Genomic DNA, 16,456 nt, shown 5'->3' with positions numbered 1-16,456 from the left:
ACCCCTGAGTACAGTTTGGATGACAAGAGTGACATTCACGGTCTTCATCAGCATATTTGAATATGAAGCTGTTTGTCCCTTGTACGCCATCGGGGCACTTTTCGACACAGTTGGGGCCATCTTTAAAATGGAAGCACTTGGTGCACTGGTCTGCTCCCTACACAGACAAAAGGAACTGCAGTGTTCAGATCTCTTCCCCACCTTGGAGCTTCCCAGGAGCTACTGAGGATATACCAAATACAGTGCCCCCCCTTTTTTTTGAAGCGCAAGATCTCTTAGTTTCTTCATGGGATCAACTGCATTTTTACTTTTATGGCTCATATTGAAGCCCTTGAAAAGCAGCTGGACTGTCTGCTTCCCATGCACTGCTCCCTTCCCCCAATTCAAGAACTTGTACTGGATTTTATTTTTATTTCTTTGAAGGAGATGCAATCTAACACTCGCCTGGCCCTGTTTCCCAACATAACAAAGCAAAACAACCCCCCCCCCCCAAACCCTTAATATAAAACTTAGAACGAATTTGTGGTTATGTTTTGGAGTTTACAACCAGCCATTTGGAATAGTTAACCATAAAATAAAATATAATTAAGAATAAGGTATATGTAGCAGCTATCTGTTATGGTATAATCCTGCTGCCTCTAGATTGTTCTCACCGGCCCCCGGCAGGTGATCCTCCTGCTGTCCATCTTCTCACACTGAGGGTCGCACTCCACGCAGACAGAACCATTTGCAAACTCCCTGTATTCCCTGTGGAAACAGCAGGCGGGTTAAAGATGCTGGAGGGTCCAGTTTCTGATGCAAACATGACTGCTCTGCCAGCGATGACACTCATCTCCCCTGAGAGTCCTGCATTGCAGGGGGTGGACCAGATGACCCTCAGGGTCCCTTCCAACTCTACCATGCTATGAATCGATGATTCTACCAAACCAATCTCTTCTCTGGGTTTATCCAATTTACTTCCCACAAAAATATTGGTGGCTTGAGGGCTGAGAAGACTGAGAATGAAGATGTGCCCCTGCTTTTTGTTCACAGTTCCTAAAAGCAAGGATACTGAGAGATTTTGTGTTGTGTGTGGAACTCTGGGCATGGAAAAGTGGAGGCAGCACCTACCTAAATAAAAAGACAAGTTTTGCAGATCCTGAAGAGGCTGCTAAAGGTTGTGATGAATTTGATCACCACTGGTCACCTAAAGTCACCCAGAATGGTTTCCTCCATCTCATGGAACTGTAACTTTGGCAACTTTTTTGTTACAACTTAAACAACTCTCACAAGTTATTCTTTTCTCTAGGGGAGAAAAAAGCCTTATCCAAATGCTATATACAAGAATTATCTCTGAGCTGCCTCTGAATTCATATCTTTGGAACTGCCATCCATGCTGTGGATGGGAATTGTGTAGGACTATTAACCCCTGCCCTTCCATCTTGAGAACAGTTTCAATTGCTCTGCCTAACATCAGGCAGACCTGAACTGTCCTAACAGTTGCCCATTCAGTTCCCAAGCCCCTCTTTGCATACTAGATAGGTTTGTGATTCAAGGACCCGCCACCCGCTTGGGGATAAGAAAGAGATATGGACACAGTATATTAGGTTAATGGGCTAAAAAAGGTCACAACTTTACAGCATGTGAAAGGTATTGGCTTAGGCATTGGATAAAACAAAAGAGCGTGACTCCACCCCCTGAGGGAGGGGTGAGTTTAACAAGAGTTAATCACCAGTGGGAGGAGCCTGTTGATGCAAATACAACTGAAAGCTCCCCCTGATGTCACCGGGGGTTGTGCCATGGCCCTAGCCACCAGCAAGGGCGTTGGACAGGATCCACGACCGCCGGATTCCTTTACCGGAATACCCATAAAGTGGAGGGGTAGGCGATGGCCACACCCTGCCCTCCAATACACGAACATATTCCAATGACTAACCTCCAATACCTAAAAGTTGTGACGATTTGCTACAAGGTAGGCGAAAAACCAAGTGGCTGGTGCCAATTTGCCAGTTGGATAAAAATTCCTACCAGCCCCCTTGGACAACCAAGGCAACCAACCACAGGTCCATAGCAAGGTCAAGAATCAAGCAATGAACTAAAGGGAGGGTGGGTGGGTGGTCCGACAAAAACCAGCAGCGGAATGAAAGGGAAGTGCTGCCACGGCCACATGTGAGTGGCAAAACCCCGCCCCCAAGCCTCCACCTGATTGGTTGGCTACCTCAGGGCGTGGCGCGGCAGCCAGGCCAGCTGGGCAGGGGCTGGAACGCCCCCTGCCAACACGGGAAACGGCTCCTGCTCACAACTCCTCCCCTCTGTAAGGAGGAGAGGCTTTGTTGCAACGCGAGGGAGGACATTGGGACAATGGCTGAGGCAAACTAATATTGTCTCCCTGCTCAGTTTTCCCATCACTGGTGAGTCTCCATTAGACAGATAACTCTAATGCTAGGTCTTGGGTACAAATGGCTCCTAGTAAAAAACACACACACAAACCACCCTCCCACCCATTCTATTAGAATTCTGCTGGTCTGGGGAAGATATTTGCACAAGTCAAGCACTATGAGCACCAATTATTGAACCATACCATGATGCAGGGCTGGGGGAAGTGTGGCCCTCCCTATGTTGTCAGAGCCCACCAGCTCCAGCCAGCTCAGTCTATCAGGTAGGGTGGGAGTGCAACTCCAGCAACACCTGAGAAGCCTCAGGTTCCTCTTTGCTGATATAAGACTGTTCACTGCTACTTGTACCACCCCGGCTGCTGGACAGAAGGGGAACTGCAAGCAATTTCAGCCACTGTCTCATATCATAGACCATAATCCTACTGGCCTGGGAGGATCAATCTGGTGCTGCCCAGTGCAAAGACTCTTGGGTCTGGATACTTCCTCAGTCTAAGTAATGTCACTGTGGGAAAACTTAGTTCTCACTAAGAGCACTACTGGCTCTTGGTCACCCTTTCTCCAGCTGAGGTCTGACCAGTACCTAGCTGGTTTCCAGCCTGTCTCCTGTAAGCTGGTTTTGGACGGCCCACCTCCAACTGGAGCCCCATATACTTGTCCACCTTCTTGTTTTCTTAATGTTATGAGACTTTTGTGTGTCAACTGAGAGTTTGTTTAGACCTTGGGTTAGAACCTGTAGGGAAGGTGTGTTAAAAGGAAAATGAAATGATATTGATTTTTTAAATATAGGAGTAACTTTGTATTAATGTAACATTTTTATATGTGACTGTGTTTTTTTTGTAATATTTTGTTTAAGTTGTCTGTTGCTTCAGTTTTCTGCACACCGCTTAGAGATATTTTTAATATATTAAGCGGCATAAAAATAATCAACCAATCAAAATGGAAACAGGAAGAAATCCCAACGAAAGAAGAATGCAGAATGAAGTTGATGGAATATGCAGAATTAGACAAGCTAACGGGCAGAATTCGGAACGGGCGAGACCAGAGATTTACCGAGGACTGGGATAAATTTACAGAGTATATTAAGAATATATGTGAAGGTCAATTAACGTTTGTAGGTTTTCAAGAAGCTCTGGGATAATAATGGAAAGAAATGTTGTTTTATAATAATTGTTAAGATTAATTTGGTTAAAAAAACAAAACAATATAGATGCAAGAAATGTGAATAATTGTGAAAACATGAAAATTTCCAGATAGACTGAAGGAAGTCTGAAAGTGGAAAGATTAGATTTGGATGTATAATTCAAATGGAATGTTGTTGTTTTTTCTTTATTATTTATTGTTAAATTTGAAAATTTTATAAATATTTTTTAAAAAAAATAAATAAAAATAATCAACCAATCAATTCAAGAGATGAACTGCAGTACTCTATACGTAACATTAGCAAACCACACATTAAATGTATCATCGGATCAGGGCCATCTTACCCATAGGCACTAGGAGTGTGGGTCACCGGGCTCTCAGGGGTGGCAGGCCAAGAGTCCGGGCCCCGAGAGTTGCGTCCAGGGAGCACCAAAAATGGGCTCCTTGGCTGCGGGTGGCTCTGTGCCGTGAGTTCGGGTGCGACCGAGCCAGTGAGACCCTGAGGCGGCCAGACGGTTCCGCCCTCCTGCGCACCTGGGACTGGGCAACCTGGGAGGGGGGTGCCGGGCAGATCTTTGCACCCCAGCGCCACATATGCTTAAGACAGCCCTGCATCAGATTATCAGTTTTCATCAGTTTTAAGATGAGGGTCTCTCTTCCAACATCTTTTCTCAGTCACAACAAATCCAATGCGTCACCTCCCACTCCCACTTGCCTGCTCAGGAAGGCACAAAAGGACTATCATGTATGAGTAATAATATACACGATGAGATTCCAGACAGCCTGTGAACTGTAATGTTTTGAAGTGCTCATGCAGAACTCATCTGTTTTTTGTTTTGTTTTTGCAGCACAGCAGCAAGATCTGGTGAATGAGCCGAGAGACAGGCAAGAAAAAGAGCTATCTGAATGTAAATCTGTTTTCTGTATGTACTTTTTAGAGTCAGTGTGTGTGGGAAATCTGTGCAAAACTGGAGAAACAGAGCCAACCCACCAATTTCCTACTTTCAATGCTTAGCCTAAGGCTGGAACTACACTCTGGTGGCAGACTCAGTTCGGTGAGTTGGAGTCTCTACTAAAAGGCTATAAAGTGTGGGATAAACGACAATTTGCAGCAGAGAAGTGGCAGATGGAATGTGGATGCTGAAAGTTTCCCTGTGTAGATAGACAGAAACTTTATTTGCATCAGCCATAGCAATAAGATAAAATATATTGGGGATAGAGCTAAATAGTCAGCTATACAAAACCCCACTTTACCCTTGTGCTCCTGAGCCCCGTGGATCTCTGCTTTCCTTATGAAATGGGAAGCAGATCTCAGTACCTCAGTTACAGGGAAAGCAGCAAAAGGAAGGTGTTGAAGCATTCGCTGATTGGCATCACACACTCGCACCTCTGTTGTAAAGTATATGCACTATGATAAAATGCAAGCTCTGTATATTCTCATGGGATGGGAAACACAAATAGAATCCCAGTTTAATGTTGGAAGAACAATTAGAAGGATGTATGACTTGGTAATCCTAACTATTGCAATGCAATGATCAAAAATAGTGTTAAGATGGGGAGGGGGCACCACAGAAGAGCATCATTACCAAGGAGGACAATTATGAAGCATATAATTATAATTTCTTGAAACTCCACTCTTGGATATACATGAAGAGTCTTTATTGTCTGCGCTGTTGTTCTTGTATATCTAGAAGGACACCTTCTAAAATTACACCTAGGTAGATTTTACAAAAAGGTTTTTTGCTACAGATTTTGAAAAGAAAATCTTTCAGGGAAATTGGCTATGATTACTAGATGCTAATGGGTAATTTGGACTTCTTTCATGCATCCTCTGGATAGAACATCTCTTTTTCAGGCCTCACATCAAAAAGCAGTTTAGTGCATGCTTAATTGAAGCATGTTGACTACTTAAGTTAAATACACTTTCTAAAAATCAGCCCTAAGTAGGGGATATACTTTTTGTGGTGTGCAGGGTTTCAGGATACAGAGGTAAGGGAAAACTGAGTGTAGTCGGACACACACTCTGGACTTTAAAACGGCCAATTTTGAAAAGCTGAAGGAGCTACTTGGTGTGATCCCATGGCCAGAATTACTCAAAGAGAAGGGAGTCCAAGATGGATGGGAGTTTCTAAAAGGAGAAATATTGAAGGCACAAACCAGACCATGCAAACAAGAAAGAAAAGTGGGAGGCATCTAAGGAAACCAGTGTGGCCGTAAAAGGAGCTTTACAGATGAGTTGAGAGTTAAGAAGGGCATGTATAAGAAATGGAAGAAAGGGGAAATCACGAAGGAGGAGTATACTCGAGTAGCCAACAGTTGCAGGGGGAAAGTCAGGTTGGCTAAAGCTCAGAATGAGTTCAGGCTTGAAAGAGAGGTTAAAAATAATAACAAAAGGTTTCTTTGGCTATGTATGAAGTAAGAGGAAGAACAAGGAAATCGTAGGTCCTCTGTGTGGGGAACATGGAGAAATGCTACTGGGTGACAAAGAGAAGGAGGAACTACTCAACATCTACTTTGCCTCAGTCTTCACCCAAAAGGATAGTTGGGGCCCAACCTGGTGATAACAGAATAAATGATGTAAGGAGGGAACTGCAGCCCAATATAGGGATAGAGGTAGTATGGGAACACCTAGCTACTTGAAATGAAGTCAAATCTCCAGGGCCTGATGAGCTGCATCCAAGGGTACTAAAGGAGCTTGCGAATGTAATTTCAGACCCTTTGTCTATTATCTTTGAGAATTCTTGGAACAGGTGAGGTCCCTGCAGACTGGAGGTGGGCAAATTTGTCCCCATCTTCAAAAAGATGAAAAAGGAAAATCCAGGTAACTACCGACCGGTGAGTTTGACATTGATACCAGGGAAGGTCCTAGAACAAATAATTCCACAGTCCATGTGTGAGCATTTAGAAAAGGATGCATAGGTTTCTCAAAGTTAAGTCATGCCAGACCAGTCTGATTCCTTTCTTTCTTTTTAAATAGAATTACAAATTTGGTGGATCATGGAAGGAAGCTGGTAAAATGTGGGTTGAACGAGGTAACTGTTAGATGGATTTGTAGCTGGTTGACTGACTGAACCCAAAGAGTACTCATTAATGGTTCCTCATCATCCTGGGGGAAAGTGACAAGTGGGGTGCCGCAGGGTTCCCTCCTGGGCCCGTTGTTGTTCAACGTCTTTATAAATGACTTGGATCACACAATGCTTCTTTAACAAGGGATGGGCAAAGCTACAGGGGAATCACCTCTTAGGTGAGGGTTTTGTTCCTGGCCACAGAGCACGCCATTCCAGCCCTCTTCCACCCCCGCTCCATTCTGTCATGTCCTCTTTCAGCACTGGAAATGGTGCGCATTTCAGTGGAAGTGTGCATGCTAACTGTGTGAGAGTGGGGAGACGCCTGCATTCATCCAACCACCACAAATGTTCCCTTATTCTGCTTTCCAAATACTGACATTAGATTTTTGGGACCACTTCATAGGCATCCAATTTTTTTTTGCTGCTGTTGCTCATCATTTCATAATAAAAGTACTAAGAAGCTATTTCAGATTGTGCTCATCAATCCCACACTTATTTCAGATTGTTCCAGACTATTGGTTTCAAAAGATTGGCTAGTTATTTTGCTTCAAGCCGTGCTCCTCAGTCTCCTAATTCAAAGCTAATATCAGGTAAGCAAGCCTTCAAATCACAGACTGGGCTAGCAATTTCACTTCGTGCTGGGCTATTTTTCAATATCGTTCCCATTTGATGGGCACATATGACTAGCTACTAGCTATCATGTAAGAATCCTACATGGTGTCCAGCAATTATTGATTGCCTGCTGGTTGTTTGAGACATTCACCTGCAACAGCAAATTCCTTTGGGAGCAGAAAATCATGAATATTGATAATAATCTTATTTCATATGGGAATCTGAACCTAGCAACATGCTTGTTTAAATTTCAATATAAGGAGTACACTTCTTGGCAAGCACAAAAAATGCAGAGGGGGTGTCTTACCCATCATAAAGATTACAAGCCTTTACGCAGGTTCTTCCCCTGATGAAGTGTTTGCAGGACAAACATTGGTCCGGTCCTGGCCCCCAACATCCATTTCTTGAGCATAAATGGCTGCACACCATGCCCTCTGTAGCTGCAAAATAAAGAGAATAATAACAGTTGAAAATATACTTAACTTCTAATTGGTGAGCATTGTTCCACCATCATCAATGCCACCCTTCATTACAGTCGACCATACGCACATCTAACACGCGCGCTTTCAACTTGATGCAGTTGAAATTGCACAAATTAAATGCATGGAAGGCAGAGAACTTAAGAGTTATTTCTGTACTGGGTTTTCCCAGAGTCCAGTAAGCAACTCTGAGATCTTAAAAGTAGCCATCGTGCACTCAAGTGCTGCACTGTAATTTTTGCAGGACACTCCCCCTTTTCCTTACTATATGTGATTTCAGCTTTACGAGCTGTCCCTGCAATGTAACCCACATGTAAAATGCAAGCCGACTGTATATGAAAAAGGAAAATGCAGGGTGAAATCTCTCTGCAGGGAAGAATTCCTTCTGGCTTCAATTTGCAATGACTCTCGACCAGAGCATGGGGTGGTATGGAATGACCTCCCCTAATAAAGGCCTGTCTTCCTACATCATTGTGTTTCAGGAGAGAATATGAAAATATACCCAATAGACAGACGTGGGGGCAATTACTAAGATAATTACTACAGCTGCTTCTCATTTTCTGTTCAGATTGTGTATTTGGACTTTGCTGTGTGATTTGATATGCAGTATTTTATTGTTTTCTATATTAAGGCCTGAGGTGATGTGTAAATGGAAAGGCAGTAATAAATAAACAAGCAAATAAATCACATGCCTGTTGTTATTTAGCTATTGCATTTTAAGGCCCACCTTCCCTCCAAGGAGCTCAGGGCGGCATCCCCATACATCTCCTCACAACAACCCTCTGAGGGAGCTGGTCACCTTTCAGCCATACTTACCTGGGGTGGTGTAGCTGGTGGCAGCAAGAAGAGAGGGAACAAGGGAGGTCTCTCCCTCCCTCCCTCCCTCCCTCCCTCCTTGGGTGCCTGGTATGCTCTGCTCCAACACACTAGAGCAGGGGGCGGCAAGGTTTACCTCACCTGGGCCGGTTTCACTCCAGCGGAGATCCCTCCGTGGGCTGGATCGCACGTGAATGGTGCGATTTTTGGCGTCTGCACAGACACGATTTTTGGCAAGCATGTGCAGATGCGATTTCCCCGCGCTGGCTTAGTGCAGCGCATGGGGACTCACTGAGCAGGTGTCTCAGTTCCGGGGTGGCTCGTGAGCTGGTTAAATGCCCCCCGTGGGCCACTTGTGGCCCATGGGCCTTAGGCTGCCGACCCCTGCACTAGAGTGCTGGTGCCAAGGTCTCAAGTAGTTACGGTGCTGTCATGTCAGTAGTCCTCAGGAAAGCTACATTTCCCTGGAGCTATCCGAGCCTGGAACCCTCTCGATGCCCTGCTAGGCACAAGAGAAGGAAGGGAACGACTATTCATCTCCCCACAGCTGCTTGCTACTGAACATGCCACCTGCATGAGCCAGCAAAAGGCCTTAAAGAGAAGGCGGTGGCTGGTGATGGTGGTGAGTAGGATAAAAGTGGGACAGGGTAGGCCCAGAAGTGAGCTGACCTTCCTCCTGGCGATGTGGCTTATATCTCAGCCATTCCTATGCAAGCCACATGTGGCTCATCTACTTCTACGGATAATAATTGCTGTCTGATGAGAAATGTGTTTTCATTAAATAGAAAGATCTGTAAAGGTGACATCACTGGGGCAAGATGGCGCCCCACTGCTCTTGCTCAAACTCCCCCCCCCCTCAAACATTTAACAGCCCCAAGCACGCTTTGAGATGCAGCATCACAAAGCAGCACTCTGGGCAACTGGTTTTCGCCTCCATCTCAGATCATCAGATAATCACAAGTCCAGGCCACAGCCATTTCCAAAATGGTTGTCAGGGCTCAATGAAGTGAAAAACAACAACTAGTAAGTTCGGTTTTCCTAATTTACTTGAAATTAAAATTAAATAAATAAGAAAACAAAAAGGATCTGTAAAAATGAGAGCAACACACACAGGTATCATATATGCTACAGAACACACAGATGTAAAGTCTAGAAATGCAGATGACACAACCTTGATGGCAGAAAGTGAGGAGGAATTAAAGAACCTTTGAATGAGGGTGAAAGAGGAGAGCGCAAAATATGGTCTGAAGCTCAACATCAAAAAAACGAAGATCATGGCCACTGGTCCCATCACCTCCTGGCAAATAGAAGGAGAAGAAATGGAGGCAGTGAGAGATTTCTGGGGCTCCATGATCACTGCAGATGGTGACAGCAGCCGCGAAATTAAGAGACGCCTGCTTCTTGGGAGGAAAGCAATGACAAACCTAGACAGCATCTTAAAAAGTAGAGACATCACCTTGCCAACAAAGGTCCGTATAGTAAAAGCTATGGTTTTCCCAGTAGTGATGTATGGAAGTGAGAGCTGGACCATAAAGAAGGCTGATCGCCAAAGAATTGATGCTTTTGAATTATGGTGATGGAGGAGACTCTTGAGAGTCCCATGGACTGCAAGAAGATCAAATCTATCCATTCTGAAGGAAATCAGCCCTGAGTGCTCACTGGAAGGACAGATCGTGAAGCTGAGGCTCCAATACTTTGGCCACCTCATGAGAAGAGAAGACTGCCTGGAAAAGACCCTGATGTTGGGAAAGATGGAGGGCACAAGGAGAAGGGGACAGCAGAGGACGAGATGGATGGATAGTGTCTTCGAAGCTACAAACATGAGTCTGACCAAACTGTGGGAGGCAGTGGAAGACAGAAGTGCCTGGCGTGCTCTGGTCCATGGGGTCACGAAGAGTCGGACACGACTAAACGACTAAACAACAACAAAAGTCTAGAAAGAAGAATTGCACTCTAGAGTACACCTAACATTCCAAATGCAAGAGGCAAGAAAATGCTCTCCAGATTTATTTATTTCCTTCTATTAGTTGTTGCTTGTTGCTGCTGCTGCTGCTGTTCTACCAATGCTCAAGGCATGTTGCAGAGTAGCCAAAAGACAGACCCTTCCCATGAGGGCCTTATGATTCAGCATCATGGTAGAGGAGGAGATGGAGGAGAAGATAACAGCAAAAAATATGCATTCAATTTATAATGTTTACTTCATAATGTGATTTAAAAGCATGTGCAATTCCTTCATCTTATCTTAGCTGGGGCGGGAATGGGGGGACTCTAACTGCCTGACTTAAAATGATGGGTTGCAGTCCCAAAAGATTTGTTGCAGAAAGTCCCTGCCCCTTTCCTTCTTGTGTTCTCTGTGGTTCTACTTATTCTGCACAATATCATGGAATCTTACACGTTGAGAAGTGTTTACTCTGTATTCCTGGTGTAATGGTTATAGGGGTTGCTCCTGCGTAAGTTGCCGCCACTCCTGGCTAGGTTGCCTGGTTAAACCTTTTCTGTCTGGACAGCCCTTCACTTCATGGCTGTTTCAGTCGCTAGCAGAATCCGTCAGTGGGCGTTTCTTGAACCTCTTCCAGCACAGTTCTTTGACGCCAAGTCTCCGCCTACTCTCCCTGCGCGGAAGTCTTCTGCGCAGGGTGGGTGTGGGCAGCGGAGGACCCGTGCTCTCCCCGCTGGTCTCCGGCGAGGAGTCCTGGAGCCCCCTCACCGCTTCCCCCATCTGCCCCCCTTTATCCCTGGTGTTACACTGATTTCCTTCCCCAGCTGATGAGCTGCCTCTCTCCCTGCTGGGCCCTTCTCCAGCATCGCTTTGGAGCCTTGCCTCCGCCTCTGGCTCCGATGGCAGTTCCCTGACACTTGGCACCAGAATGAATGGCTGACTGTGCCTCATTAACAAATATACCGAATATCTGTCATCCAAGTGTACTAGGCACTTAAGCATATTATTACTTTCATATAGCTGTTCCTTCCTCAACTCTCTGCTTCACTCTCCTCTTTCATCACAGAGCTGCAGTCTTCAGCACTGGCTATGTTTTCTCCAAATGCCCCATTTGAGCTATACAGCATCCCTTGCCTAACAGCATTTTTTTTTAAAAAAATGTTCTTATTGTTTTTCAGAAAAACAACACTTATGCCTGATCTCAGGATCTCAGATCTCAGGATCTGTCTTGATCTGTCTGGATTTCAGCCTCCTCAATATTTCCAGGAGGAATCTGGTATCACTATGGGATGAGAGAGAAGCAAAGGGGTGGGAGTGATCTTTCCCAAAGGGTCCACCTTCCCTATTCTAAAGTTGAAACAACCATCACCTCCACTCCGTTTGTAGCATGTTCTTCCAGCCTTAACTCCAACCTTAACACCCACCTTTCCCGAGGGAGAAAGTGATTGAAAGGTAGACACCAAAAGAGGACAACAAGGGCGCATGAGAGCAGAAATAGAAGGACGGGCCTAAGTTCTTTTAGAATGTGGTGTCTTTATGCTATATGGTTTTTTACGCATATATACAACCTGAGCATAAGATGTAGGGGTTCACTGCATTGCTTCTCCCGCAGCCTCTGTCTCTCAGCTGCCCAGACTACTTCCAGCTTCTAGCTTCTGGCTCTCACACACCACTCTGACTGCCCTGGCCAGCCCCCTTGGCAAGGCCAATCCACAATCCTGATGGCAAAACAAGGGTCTGGGGGAACTTTGGCTGTTGCTTGTCTGATACCCTCAAGAGCTACTGCCAGTCTGTGAAGACAATACTGAGCTAGATGGACAATGGCATGTTTCCTCATCAGGCAGATTCTTATGTTCCTCATGCTCCAAAGCCAGTCTTTGCAAAAGTACTTCAGCTGTGATTCAGTTGACAACTACGATATAGTCCAAGGTAATGAAGAATTCATGGGACCCAGAGAGAAATAAGCAGCTTTGAGATACGATATCACCCAGACCATACTATGTAAATTACAAATGACATAATTATTTATTATAATTATTCTCGTGAACACCTAGGGTCAGATCAAGTTAAAGGCAAATTAGGCAATTGCTTTGGGCATTATTTTACCTGGAGAAACCCCAAAACTGTCTTGCTTCCTTTTCTAAGGCATTTTTAAAGCTCCTCCTGGAAATTTGACAAGGTAATGAACTTTCCCCAACAAAGACAAAAGAAGTCCCTCTACATATATAAAGGACATAAACATGAGAATAAACTTTCATTAAAAATCTTGGCTTGTCACTCTCTTTTATTAAAGGAAAGTTCCACAAGAATATTACACAGTAAATTAAACAAGTAGGAATAAAGTCAATTAGGCCACAAAGGTTTGTAAACATAATTGACTGAAGGTGTTTATGAACAAGCTGCACCTTTGCAAAATAGCACTGGCAAAGTGCTACAAAGCACTTAGGTACTATTCAGTTCTTGCCTATTCACAGTGGTCTATTATTTCCAGTAATGGAGGAGTAAGAGTTGCAACATTTTCCTGACCCATTGCCTTATTCTGTCTGGAGTTGGGGCCATTTCTCCCACTACACAAAAAACAAGCCATGTGTATTTTATTTACAACAGCACAGAGACTATAAGCTAGACCCAGCAAAAACCAAGAGTTTGCTCTGCAGCTTGTGGGTAAGTTTTTAAAAGTTCTCAATGCCAAAAGTTAGCTTTAGACTTTCAGCCAATGAGACCATCCATAGGCAACACCTCTGCTCAGGTACAGTGCCCATTCTGTGTTTTGATGGTGCACCATGTCACGAGCACCAAGTCAATGCTAAATAGCAGTCATGAAAGAAATATCAAGTTTTCTTTCTTTAAAATAAGGGGATCCTGGTAATGGTTTCTGATATTATCCGTTCCTCATTATCTAAGTATACTGAGGTCTAACTGAAAGTTAAAGATACTGATGACAAATCTTTCTCCATAGTTTCAGGTCACTTCCGTTCTCTCAGCTCCGCAAGTATAATTGATTTGTGGTGGGGTGGTAAGGGAGGAGAACCCACAGTTCAGTAGTGAGCATATACTTGCGACGCATAAGATTGCAGGTTCACGCTCTGGAACTTTCAATCAGAATATCTCATGCAGCAAACTGAGGATGGGGTGGGTGGAATCACACCAGAGCAGGATGGGCACATGACCAGTTTTATAATGGATAATCCTTTGAATAACATTCAAAGGGCTCCTGGGGCAAGTCCTCTACTTGAAGGAGTCCTCTGATTGAAGGGTCTGCTTGGTCAATGTTCAGTTTAAAGACACACACACACACGGGACCCAGAGAGAAATAAGCAGCTTTGAGATACGATATCACCCAGACCATACTATGTAAATTACAAATGACATAATTATTTATTGTTTACTGTTATTATTACTGTTAAAAGGGAGAACAGTGGTGCAGGCCGTGAAGTTGCCCATCAACAGATAGCACACCAGGACGCCAACTCAGCAGGCACACAGAGGCCACTCTCTTCCCCTCTATAGTGAGATGCACTGTTCTTCTGAGTAAGTTGCAGTAAAAGGTAAAGGTAAAGGTACCCCTGCCCGTATGGGCCAGTCTTGACAGACTCTGGGGTTGTGCGCCCATCTCACTCTAGAGGCCAGGGGCCAGCGCTGTCCGGAGACACTTCCGGGTCACGTGGCCAGCGTGACATCGCTGCTCTGGTGAGCCAGAGCCGCACACGGAAACGCCGTTTACCTTCCCGCTGGTAAGCGGTCCCTATTTATCTACTTGCACCCGGAGGTGCTTTCGAACTGCTAGGTTGGCAGGCGCTGGGACCGAGCAGCAGGAGCGCACCCCGCCGCAGGGATTCGAACCGCCGACCTTTCGATCGGCAAGTCCTAGGCGCTGAGGCTTTAACCCACAGCGCCACCTGCGTCCCTGTTGCAGTAATAATGCCTAAAGTCCATCTACACACATAAATCAGGACACACAATTTCTATGCAGGTGTCTGTCCTCGTTTGTCCTCTTATTTGATTTTGAGGGGTTTTTTGTTTGTTTCGAGGTGCCTGAGATCCCCAAAAGATGGCAGCAGCCAAGGCAGGCAGTGGTAGGCTAAACAGACCAAGAACCTGACTCAGCTCAAGGCAACTTTACAGGCTTCTCTTTCCCCTGTATATCTAGGTTCAGGCAACCAAATAACTACACCCCACCCTGAAATCTCTCCACGTTCCTTAAATTCATCCTCTCAAGGGTTCTGGCACTCCCTGAGGTTACAGGTGTGTATTTGTGGAAATAAGAACTTAAGCTTCACTATCAGTTATTACAGATGTTTGCATATGTGTTTGGAGGGCATTTCTCTTTGTAAACATCTTCGAAGTTAGTCTCTTTGGACTGGATTGAATTTCCATCATATGAGGCTGACTGCTCTGTGGTACAGCTTTCATTTAAGGGTCTAGATACACATTAAAGGGCCATGATTGATGCTAGTTCTCAATTATTTTTAATAAGAGATCTGCAGCATTTGTGCTTCAAAATAAAGATTAATAGTTTTAAATAGTCTGTAGGCAAGTGCAATTAAGCACAGAATCATAGAATCATAGAGTTGGGGGGAAACCCAAGGATCATCTAGTCCAACACTCTGCTATGCAGGAATCTCAACTAAAGTATCCATGACAGATGACTATCCAACCTCTGTTTAAAAACCTCCAAGGAAGGAGAGTCCACAACCTCCTGATAGAGTCCGTTCCGCTGTCTGACAGCCCTTACTGTCAGAAAGTTCTTCCCAATGTTTCTCTCCTTTCTTGTAACTTGAAGCCATTGGTTTGGGTCCTATCCTCCAAAGCAAGAGAAAACAAGGTTGCTTCATCTTCTATGTGACAGCCCTTTAAACATTGGCTATCATATCTCCCCTCATCTAGGCCAAACATCCTCATACTGGCCAAACATCCCCAACTCCCTCATAAGGCTTGGTTTCCAAATCCTTGATCATCTTGGTCACCCTCCTCTGCACATGTTCTAGCTTGTCAATATCCTACTTAAATTGTGGTGCCCAGAACTGGACACAGTACTCCAGGCAAGAATGGAGTGGTACTATTACTTCCCTTGATCTGGACACTATACTTCTGTGTGTGTTTTTTAAAAAAATAATATTTATTAAAGTTTTAAAGGTTACAAAAAGAAAAAGTAAAAACACCATATTCAACAAAAACAAAACAACACATCACAATAAGGAAAAAAAGAAAGAAAAAGAAAAAGAAGAAAACAGAAAAATAAAATCCATTAAAAAACACAGCGAATCTTCCCATAACTTATCTTTCATTTGCTTGTTTCCTTGACCTCCTCACACCTCCCTTTTTTGTATTCTAGGTCTCTTAGCTATTTCAGCAAATCCTTTCCATCTTTTCCAATTTTTGTCCTGTAATTTATCTTAATATAATGTAACTTTACTTTCCCTCCTTTCACCAATTAACAGTCTGTTTTTTCCTAATCCTTTATAACATTTCTGCTAAAACCACATAACTTCATTCCAACATTCATTAATTTTACAATGTTTCTGTAAATAGTCTTTAAATTTCTTCCAATCTTCCTCCACCGACTCTTCTCCCTGGTCTCGGATTCTGCCAGTTATTTCTGCCAGTTCCATGTAGTCCATCACCTTCATCTGCCATTCTTCCAAGGTGGGTAGATCTTGTGTCTTCCAAAACTTTGCAATAAGTATTCTTGCTGCTGTTGTAGCATACATAAAGAAAGTTCTATCCTTCTTTGGCACCAATTGGCTGACCATGCCCAGGAGAAAGGCCTCTGGTTTCTTCAGAAAGGTATATTTAAATACCTTTTTCATTTCATTATAGATCATCTCCCAGAAAGTCTTAATCCTTGGGCATGTCCACCAAAGGTGAAAGAATGTACCTTCATGGACACTATACTTCTGTTTATGCAGCCGAGAATGGCATTAGGGTTGCCCCCCCCCCCCCGCGCTGCATCACACTGGTGACTCGTTTTAAGCTTGTGGTCTACACACATGGAAGGCACTGCAGAAACGCCTGTACCTGTGCTGC

At 44.3% G+C, this 16,456-nt stretch overlaps 1 protein-coding gene across 4 annotated transcripts in view; it reads right to left on the bottom strand.

Moving 5' to 3' along the window:
- ERBB4 (erb-b2 receptor tyrosine kinase 4) overlaps nucleotides 1-16,456 on the bottom strand; it is a 779,780-nt gene that overhangs the window by 156,222 nt on the left and 607,102 nt on the right. For all 4 annotated transcript variants that reach the window (XM_081904442.1, XM_081904441.1, XM_081904443.1 and 1 more), the window contains 3 exons: nucleotides 7,503-7,635; nucleotides 654-747; nucleotides 3-157 (listed from right to left, as the gene is read on the bottom strand). In XM_081904442.1, the coding sequence (XP_081760568.1) occupies nucleotides 3-157; nucleotides 654-747; nucleotides 7,503-7,635 (382 nt within the window). The remainder of the gene's footprint in view (nucleotides 1-2; nucleotides 158-653; nucleotides 748-7,502; nucleotides 7,636-16,456) is intronic.

Source organism: Podarcis melisellensis (genome assembly GCF_964234715.1).
Source record: "Podarcis melisellensis genome assembly, chromosome: 1".
Taxonomy (NCBI): Eukaryota; Metazoa; Chordata; class Lepidosauria; order Squamata; family Lacertidae; genus Podarcis; species Podarcis melisellensis.
The sequence above is the reverse complement of the archived record's forward strand: the minus strand, read 5'-3'. Positions and strand labels throughout refer to the sequence as shown.